This window comes from Dasypus novemcinctus, chromosome 21 (genome assembly GCF_030445035.2).
Source record: "Dasypus novemcinctus isolate mDasNov1 chromosome 21, mDasNov1.1.hap2, whole genome shotgun sequence".
NCBI classification, from domain to species: domain Eukaryota; kingdom Metazoa; phylum Chordata; class Mammalia; order Cingulata; family Dasypodidae; genus Dasypus; species Dasypus novemcinctus.
This window is the reverse complement of record NC_080693.1, coordinates 79,849,257-79,870,362: the sequence shown is the minus strand read 5'-3', so window position 1 is coordinate 79,870,362 and position 21,106 is coordinate 79,849,257. Positions and strand designations below refer to the sequence as shown.

General features: G+C 42.3%; 1 protein-coding gene across 2 annotated transcripts in view; it reads left to right on the top strand.

Annotated features, from left to right (window-relative positions):
* Positions 1 to 7,805: 7,805 nt before the first annotated feature.
* The window catches only part of GRB2 (growth factor receptor bound protein 2), a 74,431-nt gene continuing 61,130 nt past the window's right edge, over positions 7,806 to 21,106 (top strand). Inside the window, exons 1-2 of one of the 2 annotated variants that reach the window (XM_058284710.2) lie at positions 7,806 to 8,497; positions 14,944 to 15,159. In XM_058284710.2, the coding sequence (XP_058140693.1) occupies positions 15,082 to 15,159 (78 nt within the window). In that variant the 5' untranslated portion in view covers positions 7,806 to 8,497; positions 14,944 to 15,081. Of the gene's footprint in view, positions 8,740 to 14,943; positions 15,160 to 21,106 lie in introns of both variants that reach the window. The other variant, XM_004463867.4, reaches the window with a different exon arrangement.

Below are 21,106 nucleotides of genomic sequence, written 5' to 3'. Positions count from 1 at the left end.
AACGATGAAGCCTCTTGATTCTTTCCTGCACTAATTACCCTGTGGTTGATGACTATGAGTAGGGTTGACAACATGAGCAAGTTGAAGTTATTCCACTTACTAATTAAAACCAGAGTTATGCTTTCATGTAAAACTTGAAACCACTGAATACATCTGGATCTGCCCAACTTCTCGGCTTTGGCAGTGATTGTCCTGAATTCTGAGGGAGCCATTTGTCTTACAGGGCTACATCCTGCTTGGCTATAGCACGGCAGAGAGATAGTTCCTCTCTAGAGGCCTTAAGCCTTTATAGAAATGGTGGTGATAAGCTAAAATCTGTTTTGAGATTGCTGAGCGACTGGAAATATAATTATGCCCAAGAGACAACAGCTAAAAGATAGGCCTGATAACTTTTGTTTTGTTTTGTTTTTCTTTTTAAGCGGTACCTCATTCATGGGAAGCAGGCACTTAACCACTGAACTACATCTACTCCCCCAATAAGTTTTTAATAAATATGGGAATAGATCCACTGTGGAATGGTTAAGACAAGGAAAGAGAACATTGAGACGTTAATATCTCAAGATTATGATTAACAAACATTTTACAACTTTTAATCTGCCTTCTCTAATTTTGTTTAATTTTCATGACAATTCTATTTTTTTCTAAAATAGAGTCCCCATATACCCTCTCCATTATTAACACTTTGCATTAGTGTGGTACATTTGTTACAACTGATGACAGACTATAAGACTAACAATAATAAACAAATAAAAAACTATTGTTTACATTAGGTTCCCCTGTTTGTGTTGTACAGTCTATGGGTTTTTTTTAATTTTTTTATTCTAGTAATCTATATACAACCAAAAATTTCCCCTTTTAACACAGGCAAATATGTAATTCAGTTCAGTTAATTCCATTGACTGGGAAGTGGACTTGGCCCAGTGGATAGGGCGTTCGTCTACCACATGGGAGGTCCACGGTTCAAACCCTGGGCCTCCTTGATCCGCGTGGAGCTGGCCCATGCACAGTGCTCATGCGCACAAGGAGTGCCGCCCTACGCAGGGGTGTCCCCCGTGTAGGGGAGCCCCACGCACAAGGAGTGCACCCCGTAAGGAGACCCACCCAGCATGACAGAAAGTGCAGCCTGCCCAGGAATGGCGCCGCACACACGGAGAGCTGATGCAGCAAGATGACGCAACAAAAAGAAACACAGATTCCCATGCTGCTGACAACAACAGGGGCAAACAAAGAAGAACACGTAGCAAATAGACACAGAGAACAGACAACCAGGGCAGGGGCAGGGGAACAGGGAGAGAAATAAATAAATAAATAAATAAATCTTTTTTTAAAAATTCCATTGATAATGTTGTGCTACCATCTCTACCATCCATCACCAAAGCTCTTCCATCATCCCAAACTCTGACAATTTAAGCATTAACTCCCCATTCTGTTTTGAGATATACCATTAGCTCTATTTTTCCAGATGAGGAAAATAAGTCACAAATAGGTGACATTACATGTCAGAGACCCCATAGCCAGTTAGCAGAAAGGCTAGCACTGGAACCATCTCTTCTATAACGAAGCCTTCCTTATTGCATGGTGTCTCTTGGGTCAGTCAAGCTGTAAACCTGGGAGTCATCTTTTGTTTCTCTCTCTCTCTTCCAAACCATCAACAATATGCAACTAGATGTTTCTGCCATACCCCATTGCTCTGACCTATGTTTTCTCCCTACAGTAAATATCTCATCTATCCATCTCTGCCAATACTCTGTCCATCTGCAATCTACCATCCTATTCCAAACCAGTAGCACTTAAACAGTTAAAACAGGTTTCTGACTCTGTAGTTAAATATTTATTTGTTTACTGATTTTTTGTCCACCATTCCCCCAGGGGACTATAAATGCTGAGGGAGGAACATATCCTTTTAAATTCACTAATGCACACCCCAGTGCCTAGCACAGTGCCTGGCCCATAATGCCCTCTTGATATATGTTTATTGAATGAATTAGTGAAAGAACACATGCTTATTCTGTAACTCCACAGTCTAGTAAAACACCAATGCCCAGGCTCCAACTCCAGGGATTCTGATTTGATTGGTCTGGGATAGGGTCAGATATCAATGAAAATACAGTTTTCATTATATCATTCTTTATTTTTATTATGTGTTTAAAATATTTCACAAAAAAGTAAGTAGCTTAACTTCCCCACCATTTTAAACTGTAATTAACAATGTTGTATAACCATCACCTCTATCTAGTTTCAGAACATTTTCACCACCCAAAAGGAAATCCCAAAATGAAAACGCAAGAGAAGATTAAAGACACAAATGAATTTTTAAAATGGGAAATGTTAAAGGAGAAGAATATGGAGAATCTCACGTATAGAATATTTTATTCTTATATTTAAAATATAATAAAATCAATATTGGAGAAACTTCCCAGTAATAAGTTTCTGAAGCTGCTTTTTTTGTTGTTCTTGTTTGTTTGTTTGTTGTCCCTCAGAGGCTTAGGAACAGTGGGGAAATTTCCACCCTTTGGATACATCACTCATATGTTAGTTCTTGGCCAAAACTGAATTGACGTCATCTCCTTAAGGAACAGAACTTGTCCTAATGAAAGAGAGACGTGGGAACTAAAGCAGAAGGAATGGAGACCGGCCATCCTCCTCTGAACTTGCCCCTGGCGTTGTTGCAGAAAGCTGACAGGACCAAAGTCCATTTTCTTATCTGGGCCTTTATTTTTTTATTGATTTATACTGTGGCACTAAGGAGGCCAACCTGCAGACCCTGACCGCACCAACACATTTTACTGGCATTTCTTTTTTTTAATTACTTTCTCTCCCCTTCCCGTCCCCCACCCCCCAGTTGTCTGCTCTCTGTGTCCATCCGCTGTGTGTTCTTCTTCTCAGCGGCACCGGGAATCTGTGTCTCTTTTTGTTGGGTCATCTTGCTGCATCAGCTCTCTGTGTGTGTGGTGCCACTCCCGGGCAGGCTGCCTTTCCTTCGCGCTGGGCGGCTCTCCTTACGGGAGGCACTCCTTGCGCGTGGGGTTCCCCTACATGGGGGACACTCCTGCATGGCATGGCACTCCTTGTGCACATCAGCACTACTCATGGGCCAGCTCTTCACATGGGTCAGGAGGCCCTGGGTTTGAACCTTGGAACTCCCACGTGGTAGGTGGACGCCCTATCTGTTGGGGCAAATCCGCTTCCCTTACTGGCATTTCTTAACTGCAGGCAGCACAAGATTCCAGGAGCTGCACTGAGGAACATGCCCCCATATTCTCACCTCCCCCACCCCAGCCCCACCCGACCAACAGCAAGTCACTTTCTTACTTCAGTAATTTGCATTTTAAGTAGGTCCTCAAACGAATCTCTTGTATATTAAAATTTGAGAAGTGCTACATTGGAGAAAAATTGTTGATCCTCTTCTCCATTTTAAAAACCTGCTCTATGGTGTAGAGGGACCTCAACCTGACTCTACCTACTGGAATGCTAGCTACTCTTCAAGAAAACACAGCTGTTGCCCCCTCCATGAAGCCTTCTGGGACTCCCCATCCCCAAGTTCTCTTGTTCTCTCGCTCTCTGTCTCTCTTTCTCTCTCTCCCCTGGACACCCTTAATACGGAGCACTTGTCATGCTGCATCATGATAGTGGGGTCAGACTTTAGTCAATACTGTTAGTTTATAAAGTTCTTGAGGAAGCTGACTTGCTAAAATTTGTATATGTACCTATCTGCCATCATCCCTACTTCCAAACCTTGCACATGACATTGATGGTCAATAAAAAATTAGTTGAATAAATGAGTAATGTCAATAAAACCCACAACTGACTTTGGGAATGACCAAGTAGAAGAGTAAGTAAAGGATTAGAGGGTGGAAAGGAGATGGATGAGAAAGAAATCACAAAACTCTAGCTTGTTACTTTATTGAAACTGTGAATGAATAAGAAAAATGAAGACTGATGAATATTTTAAGAAAAGATAGGACCTAACAGCATTAATGTCTTTTAGTGATAACTGAGGAATGTAAAAGGACTCTAGTTCTCTCTAGTATACACACCTCTTGGCTTCTGTTTTGTCTCTCCTTCCATTTTGTTCTTTCTCTTCCTCTTTTCCCTATTTCAGTCCTTTTCATCTACTCCCCCTCTCCCTTACTTTTCCATTCAGCTTTCTTTAATGTTCCTTCTATCCTCCTACCACGCCGTAAGCCATCCAGTCAGATGGTTGCCAAACACTTTCTGGGGCATACTCTTGCCAGCCTTTAGGCGAAGCATGGGGAGCCAAGAAAAGCAAGACATGGTCCCTGTCCTTAAGGAACTCTTAGGCTAGAGGGGGAAAAGGACAAGTAAGCAAATGACCAGCACAGAGTCAAATGAAAAGAGCTAGATGGTGCATGCTGAGGGTGCTGTAAGAACACATTAGAGGGACCAGAGCATTTGGACGAGGCAGCACCTGACCTCAGTGCTGAAGGACAGACATGAGCCAAGTGAGGTTGGTGGGGGGCGGGGGGGAAGCAGAGAGATGAGGCATTTCAGCTCAGAGGGGCGGCATGTAAAAAAACGTGCAGGTAAGAGAATTATAGAGTCCTTAGGGAAACTGCAAGTATTAATAGTTCAGAAGGTGGGGACAGACTTCAAAGAGAGGTGGCTGACAGCTGAGGCTGGAGCTCTTGGAAGGGTCCGGGCTGTGAGGGTCTCATGTGGTATGCTAAGGGCTTTGGACCTTGCCTGTGACCTCCTGGATCTCCTCGTATTTTAAAAAGCCCATGATGGCTGTGATGTAGATAATGAGTTGGAGGCTGGCAGGAGGCTGCCGCCACTGCCCAGGAAAGACAGTGGTGTGGGCCAGTTCAGGTGACGGAAATGGAATCAGGATGTTGAGGAGGGAGGGTCCAGGACTTGGTGTCTCAATGGCGGGCTCAGCAAGGGCAACCCTCGAAACCTGAGGTGCACAGGCAGCCCACATTCACAGCTTGAGCAAAGAAAATTCTAGATGAGAACTTCCAAGACCAATCTGGCAAGAGGGAATAGAATTTCAAACGACCAAGTTTAGGCTGTCACTGGCTCTTTGGTTCTTCCTACTAAAGGAAAACTCAGAAATGGCAGCCCAGAGGATGTACCTGCCATGGTCTTGAGCCCCGCTCCTAAGGGAGGGGGTCAACTCTCAGGGCAGTTTTGCAGGAGCCTGCAAGGTTTCGTAAATCTCAGGGCAATGTCCAGTCTTAACCTGCAGATGGCAGCACTAGAACTCCCAGGAAGCAAAACCAGGAACCCTTTCCAACCACTAAAATTAAGCACACACCCCAAAGGGAAAGAGAGAGACTATTTGGTGATTTATTTCTGCATTCTGAAATGACTGATTGATGGGGCCAGTTTGTGACTGGCAGGTTCTGCTACAGTTAAAACTGGTTTTCATATCCGGGTGTGACTTTTACTTTATAGCTCGCCCCTTCTTCCATTTTCTTTTCACTATTTAACATTAGCCACACAAATAAATTCCAAACACTACTGCCACTACTGTTTTTTTCTCTGCAAAGAACAATCTTGGGCAACATTCTTTCGTTTCTGTGTCTGGAAAAAAAATGTTTTTATCGAAATGACAGTCTAACAATTGTTGAAGATTTTCTTAAAACTCATCCACTCCTGGCACTATTTCAACTCAGCTATTTTTATTTTAAATGTTCTCTTCCAAATCTGATCTATATGTATGTATTTTATTTTATTAATGCGGAATTTTAAAAGGAAGTGCCTAACTTTTTCTTTTCTGTTCTTTTAGGCGTCTAGCCTCTGCTGAGAGATCAGCCACTTCCTAAGCCTCAAATATTACCACTGTGCAGAAAAGCAGCCACAGCTTTATCTCTGGTCAACCTCTGTTACTTATTCATCCATCCATCTATTAATTTATTCATTCAATGTATCCTATTTTGTGCACCTCATTGTACTGGATGCTGGCAACACGAATGTGAGAAGGCCTGCTCCTCTCTCTCCTGAAGCTTGGAGACCTTTAGGGAGCTGAGAAGCAAACCAACGATAATAATGCAGTGAGATTGAAGGTACAGGGGTAATTTTGAAGAAGGAGCCCTAAAACTGACTAGAGGACCTAAAGGAGGACAGAAGACAAACAGGGTAGAGGAAACAAAGATATGGACCCTCAAAAGATCGTGGCATCTTCTGCAAACCACAAATAGTCTAGTATTGGTAGAGCGTGTGTTTGTTGGGATGGGGGGTGGGGTGGGGAAGCGCTGAGTTGCCTGAGGACTGAGAGGATAGGGCTGGTAGGAAGAGCCAGCTTCTTTAGAGCATTGCAAAGGACTCAAGATATTATCTTGTAGGCAATCAATATCTTAGTTTCAATCGATTTTCCATTTGCAACCAGAGTGTTAAAGTATTTTGAAAATGAGAATCTGACCATGGGCCACTCTTGCTTTAGAATCCCTTATCAAGTTCCAAGTCTTGAGCAACTTGAAAAGGCGCTGCATAGGCCTCTCCAAATGCTTCAGCCACATGCCACACATTCTTCTTCCCCTTTGCTCTCCTAGTCTCAGCTATAACTAGTTCCCTTGATTTCTCCTTCACTGGCCTTTGCACATGCTCTACTCTCTGCCTGCAACAGCAGCCAAGGCCTTCCCTTTCACTTCTGTTTTTCTGGCCATCAATCTAGAACAGAGTGTCATAGTGGGGGAAAAACATGGGTTTTAGAACAAGGCAGGCCCAGGTTTGAATATTGGGACTGCTTTATTTAGGTTCCCTACGGTAAGTTACTAACCTCTCTAAAACCTCAGTTTCCAAGTCTGTAAAATGATGATATTATCCATAGTGGAGAGGAGTTATGACTTTAGTACAAGCAAGTGCTAAAAAGATGGTCCTCTGGCTACTATTCCCTCACATCAGGCGTCTTCTGCTCAGAAGTTTTCAGAGGAGTTTGCACACCTCTTGACCGTGAAACCTAAGGATGCATCTTGGCCCTGCATCTCATTTCTTTCCCAAATCCTTGGCTCTTGCCAATATGAAATATGGGCTGATCCAGTCAGTCTTTCCTCCACACTTTCAATTCCAAGTAATAACTCTCCTCTGCAGTCCTCTATGCTGTTCAGTGGTGCTTAGAGCCAGCTGCTTTGTCTCACACACTAGGCAACTTTCTCTGGATCACAAATTGCCAAAAGAAGAGGTCTGTTGGGTTCATTTTTTTTTTTTTTAATATTTATTTATTATTATTATTTTTAAATTACATTAAAAAAAATATATGAGGTCCCATTCAACCCCACCGCCCCCGCCCCCCACTCCCCCCACAGCAACACTCTCTCCCATCATCGTGATACATCCATTGCACCTGGTAAGTTCATCTCTGAGCATCACTGCACCCCATAGTCAATGGTCCACATCATAGCCCAGACTCTCTCACGTTCCATCCAGTGGGCCCTGGGGGGATCTACAGTGTCCCGTAATTGTCCGTGAAGCACTATCCAGGACAACTCCACGTCTGTCGGGTTCATTTTTTACTTTGCATAGTACCTTGCCTGCACGTGACCAACAATAAATATTTGGTGAAAAATCGTTCACCTTACTTCAACGGGTTTGCTTTCTCTATAGAAGCAGATGTTTGGTTAATCTCATTTCAATCCTATTTTGTTCGGTTCCAGAAAGCACATTAACATTAGATGCGTCCTGTTCTCTTCTTTAATTGGAAAGAGCTTTTGGAACTGAAAAATATGAGTTACTTCTCCAAGCCTCATCTTCTGCCACTCCCCCGTACTCACGTACAGGCATCGAACTACTTAGCCTCGCACAGAACACTTCATTCTTTCTGACGCCTCCGTTCCTCTGCATGTACCGTTCTCTTAGCCTGGAATGCCCTTACCCCGACTTCTATGCCTTGCGAACTCCTACTCATCCCCCAAGACTCAGTCCCAACATCACCACATCACCTTCTCTGCGAAGGCTTTTCCGCGGCGGGCAGAGGAGTGACCCTCCCTCTATCTTTGTAGCATCTTCAGCATCCCCCAAAGGATTATAACAGTAGCTATGTCATCGTTTACTTTTCTTATTCCTCTAAATCGTGAATTCCTTGAGGGCTGGGATTTTTTTTTTTTTTTTGGTCGTTGCATCTTTTATATCTAACACATATTAGGCACGTGATTTGGTCAATGAATGAAGGAATCTGTTATTTCATCTAACATTGCAGCATTTGTATGGACCGATTCTACACATTTCAAGAGCCGGTTCTCTATTTAGAGTGCTTAACGTTGGAGGGAGTGCCCCATCTCCCCACCCACATCCCTTTGGTTTGGTGGAAGGAGAAAGGAAAGTGAATTAACATGACTGGGAAAGAGTTAGACCTTTAGGTCTGCGGCGTAGGTAACCCGCTCTGGCACCGACAGGGTTACAGAGGCTGGGGGCGGAGCCATCCCCGTGCCACCTGCTGCGGGGCGGGCTGGCGCGTGCGCCCTGGCACCTAGAAGGTCTCTACCTGCGAAGGCCGGGCGGAGGACGAGCGCTTGCGCTCTGGCCCTTTTCCGCCCGGGTAAGTCTCGCGGGGGCGGAGCGGGGCGGGGCCGCGCGGAGAAGTTCTCGCGGGACCCCGACGGGGAGCGGAAGCTGCTAGACGGTGCTGCTTGGGCGAGCGGGCGGCGGTGGCGAGCGAAGGCAGTGGTGGTGACGGCGGCGATAACAGGCGCTGCCCTCGCGGAGCAGCAGCTGGGTCGGCGGCCGCTCGCACCGCTGCGGAGGGGCCGGGCGGGCGCGGGGCTGAGCAGCTGCGCCACGGTGAGTGCGGGTGGCGGCGCTCGACGCTGCTCCTGTGCTTCCTACCGGCCCCGCAGCGGGAGTCGGCCCTGGGGGGACCCGGTCGAGCCCGCCCAGGACCGCCAGGCAGGCCGTGGGGTTCGGGGCGGCGAGGCGAGGCCCGGGACGAAGAGCAGAGTCCCCGGGGTTCTGGACTCCACGTTTCCCCTTTTGGGGCGCTAGCGTCCTGGGGACCGTCCTCCTCAGTCCTTGGCTCTGGAGCCCGGAATGCCGGGGGCTCCCTTGGGTGACTCCCCATTAAATTTCATGCCATCATTTTGAGGGTATGCGCAGAAGGAGCCCGGGAGAAACCTGAGAGGCACAGGGTGCTGGTTTTCTTAGTCAGCCTGACTTCGCCCAAGGGGCGGGGGATTCGGGGCAGGCTGTGAATGTGGTGATGTTCCTTCGACCTGCACGGCCACACGTCACCAAATGTTGGTGTTTTGGGCCCGACTTTCGTGAGGAAATCCACCCACCCCATTAGTACCAGGTGTTAGTGTGTTAGAACGTTTGTTACCGGAGCCAGGAGAGAGGCTTTTCTTTCTGTTTTTTTTTTTTTTTATTTATTTAGCTGTGTGAGAAATATTTGTCAAGAAAAAATAAGTAGCAGTTGGGTGGAATGCCCCGAGGAGAGAGAGAAACACGTATTTTTTATTTGCTGCGCTCTCCGTATAGACATCGTAAGCCAGGAGTTATGGCCTGTGTAGAAAGTTATTCTAGGTTGACTTCAAATGCTATAAAAGTACAATTTGCAGAGGAGCAGAAGTTCACTCGAGGTCTGTCTTGGTACTGTGGACTCAGTAAATATTTAAAAAGTCACATGGGAGAAATTAGCATTATTTTGGCTTTCTTGTCCCCTTGCTTTTTTGTTCCGTTATTGGCTTCCCTTTCTATCTCTAGGTCTTTTCATGTCACTGTACACACTATTGCTTTATTTGTGTAATGCAAGTCATTTGTCCGTCCGCCCCCCCCCCCCTTTTTTTTTTTCCTCTAATCTACTTTCCCTTCCTCCTTACTGTCCTGTCTCAAAAGCGGTTTCTGCTGTTTGGTTGTGGCTATTTATTTTCTCCCTCACTTAAAGGTTCCGTTTTCTTTCTTGGAAGATACCCCCGTTTCTGCTTCCATTCCTTTACTTTAAGCAGCCACTGTGTTCCTTCAGTCAGCCAGAAGGGTTGCTAGAGAGCCACGCAGGGCTTAAGTTCTCCCCTTGGGAACTAGGAGGCTCAAACGATTGAATTCATCCATGAGTAATCGATACTTCCCCTAGGTCACAAGTGTAGTTTGCTTGTGTTATTTGTGCTCTAGTGTTTTCTTCGCTTTAAGATCATGCTTTTGTACCTGCTTATGCTTTTCTTCCTATGTCTCTTTTATATTAAGGAAGGTTAGGTCGATTTTAGAGGGAATAACTGTTAATGTTAGAAAATGACAATTATGAAATTATATTACAATAGAATTAAGGTAACATGAAAAATTTAAGGGAATAGGAGTTATTTGGACCACTGATGAATTAGTTAAATTATAAGCCCATTGTAATACTACTAATTTATTCTTTACCAGGCTCCTTTCTCTGTATCTGTTATCATTGGTTTCCTTTTGGGGTGGTAGATGGGGGCAGAAAGAAATAACCTTTATTTGCTCTGTTTCCTGTTCTTATATTGAAAATTTTCTGAATCTCAAAATAAAAAAGAAGTTAATTCTTGTAATCAGTCTTATTTAATAGTAAAATTAAGTATTTAAATGAATGGTTGAGGCAGTCTCAGCAAGTATATTCAGATTTGGGAGGAGTGCTAGGTTTTGAATACTTCATGGTACTTAGAGATTTTTTTTTTTTTCAGTAATTCCTGTTATGTCGGATATTGTGCAGGAGCAGCATTCTAATTATAAAGAGCAGTTTGGCTTTTTTCAGGTGTGCCAAGTGAATATGAATTATTTTCATTTTATGCAAAAACATCGTAGCTCACTATCTGGAATGTAAATTTTAAAATCTTGTTAAGGCACCTTTATTGTAGAGCATTGATTCTAAAAATTTATTATGCGTAAGAAGCATCTAGGGATCTTATTTAAAATCAAGTTCTGGGCCAAAAGCCCATACATTGCAGAACTCCAGGGGCCTCTCTACTGTGAATCTGGCTGTGAATGGGGTAATTTTGAGGCAGATGGTCCATGGATCAAAACTTTTCTTCCAGGATGTACCTTATGGTAAAATGAGATTGGCGTGTGGCTTAAAGTTATTCAACTAAAAATTACACCTCCTCTGTACACAAAGTAAATACTTAGAAGCCTAATAAATGACTATCAGTGTGATTCATTTTTATGTGTAAATATTTGAGCATTGCTAGGACTGTGATGTGGAGCAATTTAATCTTAAAGTTTATACTTAATAGAGTTCTTATTTGCCATCCAGAGAGGTCTTCTGAGTCTGTATAGAGATGGAAGTTCTAGATTTACTGTTGAAAAGGGATTGATCTTGCCAGTTAGCACCTCTTGAGCACTTTATGCCAGAGACTGTGCTGCTTACATGCACTATCCCTTTTAATCATTGAAATAACCTTCTAAGGTAGATGCTATTATTATCCCCATTTTCCAGTTGAAGGTATGGAGGATTAGAGAATATAAGTTATTTCTCTGGTGTCACCTACCCAGTTAGTAAGTGGTAAAGCTACAGTTGAATTCACTTCTATTTCTAAAGCATCAATAAGCAAAAGTAATACATGCTTATTGTAAAAATGATGAAATTCAATTGAGGGGAATAATGTAGAAAATAAAAGTATTGTGTTCTTCCAGAAATAACTATCCTTAACCTTCTGAACTTTTTTTAAGCACACTGATATATTATTTTGCTTTACAGAAATGGGGTAAACTGTATTTTTCTATAGTTTCTAAAAGTTGATAGTATATTTTCATACTTATATAGAAAGATATTCTGGAGATACATTCATGGATATTGATAAAGTATTTTGCACCTTGTGTTTTGTGTAACTATTTCGGTGAGATAGACCCTGGAAGTGGAATTGATGGATCAGGGGTATGTGTTTTGTTGTTGTTTTTTCACCATCTTTTTATTTTTCTTATTTTTTTAATTGTTTTTTTTTTTTGCGTATGTGCTTTAAAATGATCACTAAATATTACGAAATTACTCTCCAAAACCATTGAGGTAGTTAATTCCTTGGTAGAATGTGGGCTCTGTGATGGTTTTATTATTATAATCCACTACCAACCAAGCACGTTGTCTGGCTTATAGTAGCTGCTTAAATATATATATATATATATTTATTTTTTAAAGGTTTCATTTATTCCCCCCCCCCCCCCCGTGTCTGTTCGTTGTATGTTCTTTGTCCACTTGTATTCTTGCCATGTGGCACCCAGAAACTGTGTTGCTTTTTTTGTTTTTTTTGTTGCATCAGTGTGCAGCGCCACTCCTGGGTGGGCTGCGCTTTTTATATGTGGGGCGGCTCTCCTTGTGAGGCACACTCCTTGCATGGGGGACACCCCTGCATGGCAGGGCACTCCTTGCACGCAGCAGCACTGTGCGTGGGCCAGCTCACCACATGGGTCAGGAGGCCCTGGGTATCAAACTCTGGACCCTCCATATGGTAGGCAGATGCTCTATCAGTTGAGCCACAGTCACTTCCCTAAATATATGTTGAATGAATGAACATGGGTAGGATGGTCTGCTTACCCACTCTATGGCCGAGACTGGATATTGTAAATCTTTTTAAAAATTGCCAGTTAGTAGGTGAAAGAAAGCTCATTGTTTTAATTTGCAGTTTTTAATAGTGAAGTTAAATATCTTTTCAAAATTTGAGTTCAATTTGAGTTCATGTTTTGAGTTCCTGTCATATGTCAGGCTTTTATGTATATTACCTGTATTGTCTAATTTAAAGCTCAGAACTGTATGAGGTAGATCATGTTATTCCTATTTTATAGATGAGAAAACTAGAATTTGTTTAAAAAACTTGTCCAAAATTATCGGTGGCACATGTCCAGGTCATTACTTGAATTCAGTTCAGCCTGGCACCAGGGACCATGTGAGTTCTTGACACTGAGCTATTCTGGCCCAGTTAAGTGTCATATATTTTCTTTGCTGTGAATTTTGGAGAGAAGAGAGTTAAATGGAAGAAAGAAAAGGAAATCCTACAAATATCTTTAGGAGATAACATTTTACAATACCAGGTATATGGCTTGAAATGAGCAATTAAAGGTATTCTTACCTTTCTTAAAATTCTTTGCCTGTGATGGGCTACAGAGATTTGTGCTGATAATAATTTCTAGATAATCAAAATAGGTTTCACTGTTAGGTATACTGCCAAACCTGTTTTTCTTGGGAAACGTTAATACATGGTCTTTGGTGCATAGTCTCAATGATCAGACCTGAAGACCAATGAAAATAAATAGGTTTTGGAAAATAATTGATAGGCAAGTAGCAGAAATTTTGGAGCATTTGTAAAAATTTTAAAATAGTTATATTGGAGACAAGGCAAAATAAAATAAAAAAAACAAAAGCAGTTACGAATGTCTGGAAAAATTGAAGAATTGTACAAAAAACATTGTGTGTTGGTTATGGCACATTATTTAAATAATCAGTGAACAATATTTCATAGTGTGCTGTTACCAGAATATGTGGTATTACTGGGAATAGGGTAAGGGGAAATTGGCTGGGGTGGAACAGCTAAGTCCTTTTCTTGTATCTAAGAGGTAATGGCCGGAATAAATTAAGAGGACGCAGTAGAAGCATATTATTTAGAAATGTTGGAAGTATATACAAAGAAAGCTAAAAAAATTGAGGGTGGTTGCTTGTGGATGTTGATAGGAAACCTTTTAATACTCTTAACTTTTAAAATTATGCATATGGTTAGTTTGATAAAATAACTACAGAGAGTATAAGTGAAGTGCATTTAGGTGGTAATTATCCAAGAGAGGTGTCACTAAAAATATCTGTCCCCATTCTGCCAGTACCAGTGTTTTCTGCTTTTGTTTGGCGTGTATGAAAACTGTGACTGAGCAAACAAGAATGAGGCTTTCTTTTTCTTTAGTTCTATAGGGAAGATCTAGGTTGTGTCCCCTATTCGTGGTCGGAGACTTCAAAGTAAGCTCCAGCAGGGATTGTCTGTGTTGCCACAGCTCACCATTCCCTAGTGATAGATAACCTAAAGGTTCTTACTGAAGCATTTACCTGCAAGATGCAGCCTGGATCAGCTTAGTGTTCCTCTTGCTGTAGGAAAGAGGGTTCTATTTGACATTCTGGCACCATTCCTGCACTTTTTCCCCTGACACAAGATACTTGGCAACACAGAATCTGGAAAAGGGTTTCGAGTGTAGAGTAGGACTTCAGCCTTGTTCATTAGGCGAGTTAGACATAATGTGGAAGCTATTCCTGGAATACTAAATCATGGTCATCAGTTTTGTGGACGGAAGGGACCCCAAGACTTTCTTAGGGGTCTTGGGGCAGGACAATGGGAGCCTTAAGCAAAAGATCTTCGCTAACTTAAAGCTTCGAGGCCAGATCTCCTTTCAGTGGTTGTGAGAGCTGATCACAAGTGGGGGTGGGGGAAGGGGGGAGCCGCCTGTGCTAGTGCTAGCAAATTGAATGACAAAATATGTCCTAGATTTTCTTTCTCCTGCTTCACTAGGAGCAAATGGAAGTTTAGTTTCTGAGAAAAGCATAAAGCAGCTTTAGACCAAACCCTTCATTGCTTGCTTGCTTTTTGACTGTGGAGTAGGGGAGCCAGTGTTCTTAGGAAACCAGAAAGGTTGGTGGTGAGAAAGGAGGGAGATAAGGCTATTTAGCTGAGAAAAGCCGGGTGGCATCCCCAGCATGAGGCATTTCTTTCCGTGGGCTGCATTTGGTGCTCCGACCAGAGAGTGTAAGGGACCACAGAGGAAAGGCGGAGGCTGAACGTGAATCTAGCGGGTTCCCTGCACGGAGCACACACCCAGCGTGAAGGAAGAGGAAGTGTGTTCTGGAATAGTTCAAGCAGCTACTGCCATTGGCCGGCGGCGGTGTCAATCGCCTGGGGGCTGAGGCTGAAAGAAGGAAGGAGATCGGGGCTACTGCCTGGAAGGGAGGGAGTGGGGCTGAGCCTGGTGGAGCCAGGGGGCGTGGGGGCTGGGACTGCAGGCAGATTGGCAGGGCGGGGCTGCCTTCGATCCTGGCCACTTCCCTTAATGGTCCCTCTTTTGATTCAGGGTGGCATTGCGTGTCCCAGGGTGCAGGAGCAAGTCCCAGGGGAGAGGCGAGGCCGAGCCCATAGCTCTGGGTTGCTTCAGCCGGGAAGACTCCCTTCCCCCCTGCTTCAGGCTGCTGAGCACTGAGCAGCGCTCAGAATGGAAGCCATCGCCAAATATGACTTCAAAGCTACTGCAGACGATGAGCTGAGCTTCAAAAGGGGGGACATCCTCAAGGTAAGTGTTGATGTCTGGCATAATTCTGAGCTGGTCGCTCCTTGTACTCACCTGGTTTTCTTTACCTTGATAACATACAAGGAAGCTGTGCTGGTTCTTTTTCCATCCTACACTTTTGGCATTTACTATTGTGTTAGATCGGATAGCTTGAGATAGATGCTGAGTAGAATATTAAATATGACCTAAGAGAGTTGGTGCGATTTGTGATCTTTAACTGCCTTTGTGTGCATGCCTGAAGTATTTCTTTTTGTTGATATTGGTGATATTTCAAGTAAAGTCAGAGCAGTCAGTGTACTTGTAGTAACACCGTATAAGAGCAGATGGATTTTATCTTGTAGCTTTTTATTTAAAAAATCTTCCTGGACACATTAGAAGATTTTTTCTTAAAGACCTAAACTTCAAGTTTTTCTGTAAAAAAAGCATTCATTTAGTCTTACCTTACATAGCACAAGATGTTTGCATTCTGTTATGTGATCCTAATTTAGAGAGGTTGTTAAAAGTATATGCCAAATTCATTATTATTGAGCCTCAGTGTATTTTTATTCTTTGTGAAAAAAACTAATCCACGTTTAAATAAGGTTCAACATGATGTTGTGCAAGTTAGATTTTCATTTTCTTAAAAGAAACTTGAGAATCAGTTGCCCTATATTAAACTCTAATTCCATTAAGAAACCTGCTGACAGTTTAAAAATACGCTTTTACAGTTTGTAGCTCATTTTGAGCCCCAGTGTTTACACTAGGATTGGCTCTCTACCTGGCACGTGTTAATTATGTTGTTTACCCAATTGACTGGAGCTGTTTGCCCTTTCGGATATGTAATTTATTTTTACAAGGGTGGGTGTTATTGAACACTGTCAGCTTTAAATGAGGAAAACCTCAGTTTTAACATTTTGAGTGTTCACTGTGACTCATTTTGACCTTTTTCCCCCTGGGCCTCAGTCTGATTATATTGGAATCTGCCACCCATTTGATAAAATTCTTAGAATTTTATCAAAAGGAAGAAAGTGGAAATGTAGAAATGTTTACGTGGCTCTACCAAGAATTACCAGTTTGCTCTCGTTGGCCAGGCCATACAGTTCTCCTTTGAGCTTGCCTGCCCAGTAGTTTCTTAATGTTCGAAATTTCGATTGAGCTTCTCTTTAAGGAGAAGAAATCTGTGTATGTGTGTTCATGTTCTTTCCAAAGCTGTTTATATGACACTAAGGTTTTTGAAGGTATTCTCAAAGTAAGTTCTGAATTGTCAAAAGGCAGACAGAACCAGCTTTGGGTTTTAGAACATCATAGGTTTTTAAGAGTTTATAGATACAAACGTTCTCTAATTACTATCACTGGTTTGTCCTAGACCTAGACTATGAGCATTTTATAAATTCTCCAACTTGTAAAATTGGTTAACTCTTGAGCAAACATTAAAAAACGCTTCTCTTCCATCCTATAATTAGGGAAGATGATATTGTTTGAAACATTTCCCCATACAGTATAGATTTTTTTTTTCCAGAAATTTTTATCATGGGAGAGAAAGTGAATCAAAGTACTCACATTTGCTTTCAGATTTTCATTAGGGAGAGAGAAGTGTGTGTATGTGTGTGTGTGTGTTTTTTTCCCCCAATTTGGTAGATAACTGGGAGCGAAGTCATGATGTCATTATTGCTTTTGACTGGTGGCCATTAGCTGTTTGTTAGTAATCTTGTGGCTTCACTCCAAAAGAAAAAAAGAGTGATGATACAGTAGTGGCCCTTTGTCTCCTAATTGAAACAGCTGAATGAAGAAGAGGGACATCGCTTTGTCTTGAAAGCTGTTATTAAAAATCCCCAGAAAAGTAGTAATAGAAAAAACAAACCAGAGTCTCCCTCTTTTGACTCTTCAAGGAGTGATTGGGTTAATTTGAGCAGCTTTAGTTTGATTTGGTAACTCTTTAGGATGCTAATTTTTGGGCCAAAACATGTTTAGAAGTGGCTGAGTAGCACTAACCAATTTAACTTGATTAAGGTAGGAGTATATTTGCCCTCTCTTGATATGGCAAGAGGGGATAGGTGCATTTGGGTATTAAATAGGTTTTATTTGAAGATAACGAAATAGAGAGCGGCTTAGCCCTCTACCCTTAACTAGCATTTATAAGGATTACATCCTCTCACCGTCTTGTACTTCCTGGTTAACTCTTGGTTAATGTTGACTTCTGTCCTCCATCAGACCACTTCCTTACTTTCTAGCTACATATTAACCTGTCTTGCCCTCAGAAATGCATTTTACTGGAAGCATAAAGTAGAACAGAATGCCTCAGGATCTCTGCCTTTATTACCTTCTGTCTTGGTTTGTTCTTGATTAGGGTGGGCGGAAGGGGAAAGGCACCCTGGGACATGAAAGTGGAAGGAATTGCTCTTCTATTGCAGGTTTCAGGTCTTGCCTGACTGAAATGAAGCTAAATTTTACCACCGATATAAGCAGGCTTATATAGTTCCAGGGCTGTTTCACTGAACAAGACTCCTGAATAATCCGTCTTAGAGTACATATTAATAAAACCAAGAGCTGCACCTGCCACTTAGGGGCTTACGTACATGCACTTCACATGGTGCCGCACTGGAACTGGAAAACCATTTTGAACTTTCAGACCTCTGGTCATTCTATCCTAGAGCCAGCTTCTTGCTTTCCGTGAGGCAGACCTTTAGGTCTAGGGAGGAACCAACCCTGGAACGGATTAGTGGCTCCTACTCTGTCAGGCACTAACCAATTTCCTAAACTACTAAACTACTTAGAAAAGGTCTCATTTTACATTTGCATCTTTGAAGCGTTCTTCTTTCTCAGTTTTGCTCAGAGAAGATTGGTGTTTCAAATCATTCAGACTCACCCGGTGTCTTGAACCACATCCTGGGATAAGTTTCTTCAAGGACTTGAGAAAGAAAATGATATGCTTTCCTCCCTTCAGATCATAATATTAAATAAGAGGAGTGAGATCAATATATGAAACATACAAAGCAGTTTATAAAATCAGAATATTTTTAGAACAAGAGAAACTTTAAAAATCTCTTCATATAAACTTTCATTATTTTACAGATGAAGAATTGGTAGCCCATATCATAGAGGTTAAATGATTTCTCCAAGATCTCACGATTATTAATTGTATTGAACTGAATATAAGACAAGGTAAAGGGAAGGGAGGATATTCCAAAGGGAGGAGTGAAGGGAAAGTTGTGCTTGTTATGTGTGGGAGAGGAATGCTAGAATAAAGTTATAGACTGGGACATGGTGGAAAATAAGGTAGAATTGGAGTCCGAAAAGAAAAACCCAGTAAGTATTTGAATTTGGTCCTTAGGAAGCCTCTGAAGGTTTTTAAGTTGATAATGAAATTATGTGTGTGTACTGGATGGAAAGGAAAGAAGTCTAGAGTAAGAGCTGGGGAGGTTACAATGATCAGGTTTTGAGATAAGTGTCTACATCAGGGGTGGTTTGAGACATGCCCACTATATTATGAAATACCATGAATTGTAAGATGCATCCCGATTTTAGAGATGTTAAAATATGTAAAATTGGGCATCTTGGAATCAGTGGAATTACCATATTAGCAAAAACAAACAACTAAGTAGCCCTTCAGAGGGGGCTGCATAAATAGGTTATACCTATAATATGAAATATTATGAAGGTGTTACTGTCAATATAACCTACATATACACAGAGTAATGTCTACAGCTGTGCAGAAAAATGTTTAAATGATTTGTTTTAAGAAGTAGTAATGTAACTAACATTGAGTACTTCTGACAGAGTACTTCTTATGTTCTCACACTAAGCTAAGTATTTTACTTGCATTCTCTCCTAATCAAAATTATCTGATTAAGGCAGTTGCTGTTTTTCCCATTTTACTGACTAGGAATCTGAGACTTAGGTTAAATAACTTGCCCAAGATCACCCTTCTAAGTTAACTGACCAAGTCAAGATTCATATCCAGGCCTATTTGAGTCCAAATTCTTTTCTTAACCATTACCCTGTAGAGTAAGGTCAAACTAGAGAGAGAGCACATTTTTGGACAATTGCTATCTATTTCTACTTATTATATATCTAGACTTATTTCTGAATTGTCCCCCAAGTGCTAACATTTATCTCTAGGTGACTGGATTTCAGGCGATTTTTACCTTTTTTTGGTACTCTTCTGTATTTCTTTAATTTAGAAGAGAGCATCTATCAGTTTTGTAAAAACAACACAGTTACATTCAAATAGTAAGTAGTTAACATTTTGCATGTAGTTTACCTTGAAGGATATTCCAGGAAATTAAAGTGGTCTGCTCAGGGGTTTTGTTTTTTTATAAATGGCTGAGGTTTTAACCTGCTTCTATTTATTTATTTATTGAAATTTATTTTATTTATTTCTCTCCCCTTTCCCCCCAGTTGTGTTCTCTGTGTCCATTTGCTGCGTGTTCTTCTTTGTCCTCTTCTGTTGTTGTCAGCGGCACGGGAATCTGTGTCTCTTTGTGTTGCGTCATCTTGTTGTGTCAGCTCTCCGTGTGTGCAGCACCATTCCTGGGCAGACTGCACTTTCTTTCGCGCTGGGCGGCTCTCCTTATGGGGTGCACTCCTCGCACGTGGGGCTCCCCTACACGGGGGAGACCCCTGCTTGGCAGGGCACTCCTTGTGCGCATCAGTGCAGCGCGCGGGCCAGCTCCACACAGGTCAGGAGGCCCGGAGTTTGAACCTCGAACCTCCTACGTGGTAGACGGACGCCCTATCCACTGGGCCAAATCCGCTTCCCTTTTAACCTGCTTTTAAATCTTTTAAAGTTGACTGCGGCATGCTCAGCGTAATTAAACCTTGAAACTTTCTTCCTAAAAGTGACTCAAAGTAAATTTTTTTTTTAAGGAAAATTTGGCAACTATTCCCTCAGTTCCACATCTTTGCAGATATGAAATCAGAGCCATTAATAGTGTTAGACATCTATAGTGCTTGGCTGCCTGGCTTTGACTGAGCTCTGCCACTTACTGGCAGTGTGATCTTGAGCCGTTAATTTTATTTATTTATGTATTTTTTAAAGTCCTTTTTTCCCCCCTCTTTCTCCCCCCCCCCCCAGTCGTCTGTTCTCTGTGTCTATTCGCTGTGTGTTCTTCTGTGACTACTTCTAACCTTATCAGCAGCACCGGGAATCTGTGTTTCTTTTTGTTGCATCATCTTTTTGTTGTGTCAGCTCTCTGTGTGTGCGACGACATTCTTGGGCAGGCTGCACTTTATCTTTTGCGCTGGGCGGCTCTGCTTACGGGGCGCACTCCTTGCGCGTGGGGCTCCCCTACGTGGGGGACATCCCTGCATGGCAGGGCACTCCTTGCGTGCATCAGCACTGCGTATGGGCCAGCTCCACATGGGTCAAGGATGCCCGGGGTTTGAACTGCGGACCTCCCATGTGGTAGGTGGATGCCCTAACCACTGGGCCAAGTCTACTTCCCTTGAGCCGTTTATTTTAAGCATAACTATTATTGTTCCTATTTTACAGATTGGGCTTTGGTTCTCCCATCTGTAAAATGGAAACAGTAGTATTTACCTTCCTAGAGCCATAGGCATTATTAAAAGAGCTGAAACGTTAGTGTGCTTAAAGCAGTGACTAACATAAGGTAAACTATAATTGCTACTTTCTGTTGGTTTTATTAATGTTATTCAAGTGGACAACTACAACCAGAGGCTTTTAGCCCAGTCCCCAGCTCAGCTGATTTTTAAGTCACGCGATTATACATAAAACTGGCCAGATGCTTGTCCTGACATTACTCTAAACTAGAACTGTTCAGAACCTGTCCCAGAGCTCAGCTAAAAATCACAGTATTGACGGAGAGTTAAAGATTTTTAAAAAATATATTTCTCCTCCCCCCCCCCCGTTGTCTGCTCTCTGTGTCCATTCACTGTGTGTTCTTCTGTGACCACCTCTATCCTTAGCAGTGGCACCGGGAATCTGTGTTTCTGTTTGTTGCGTCATCTTGCT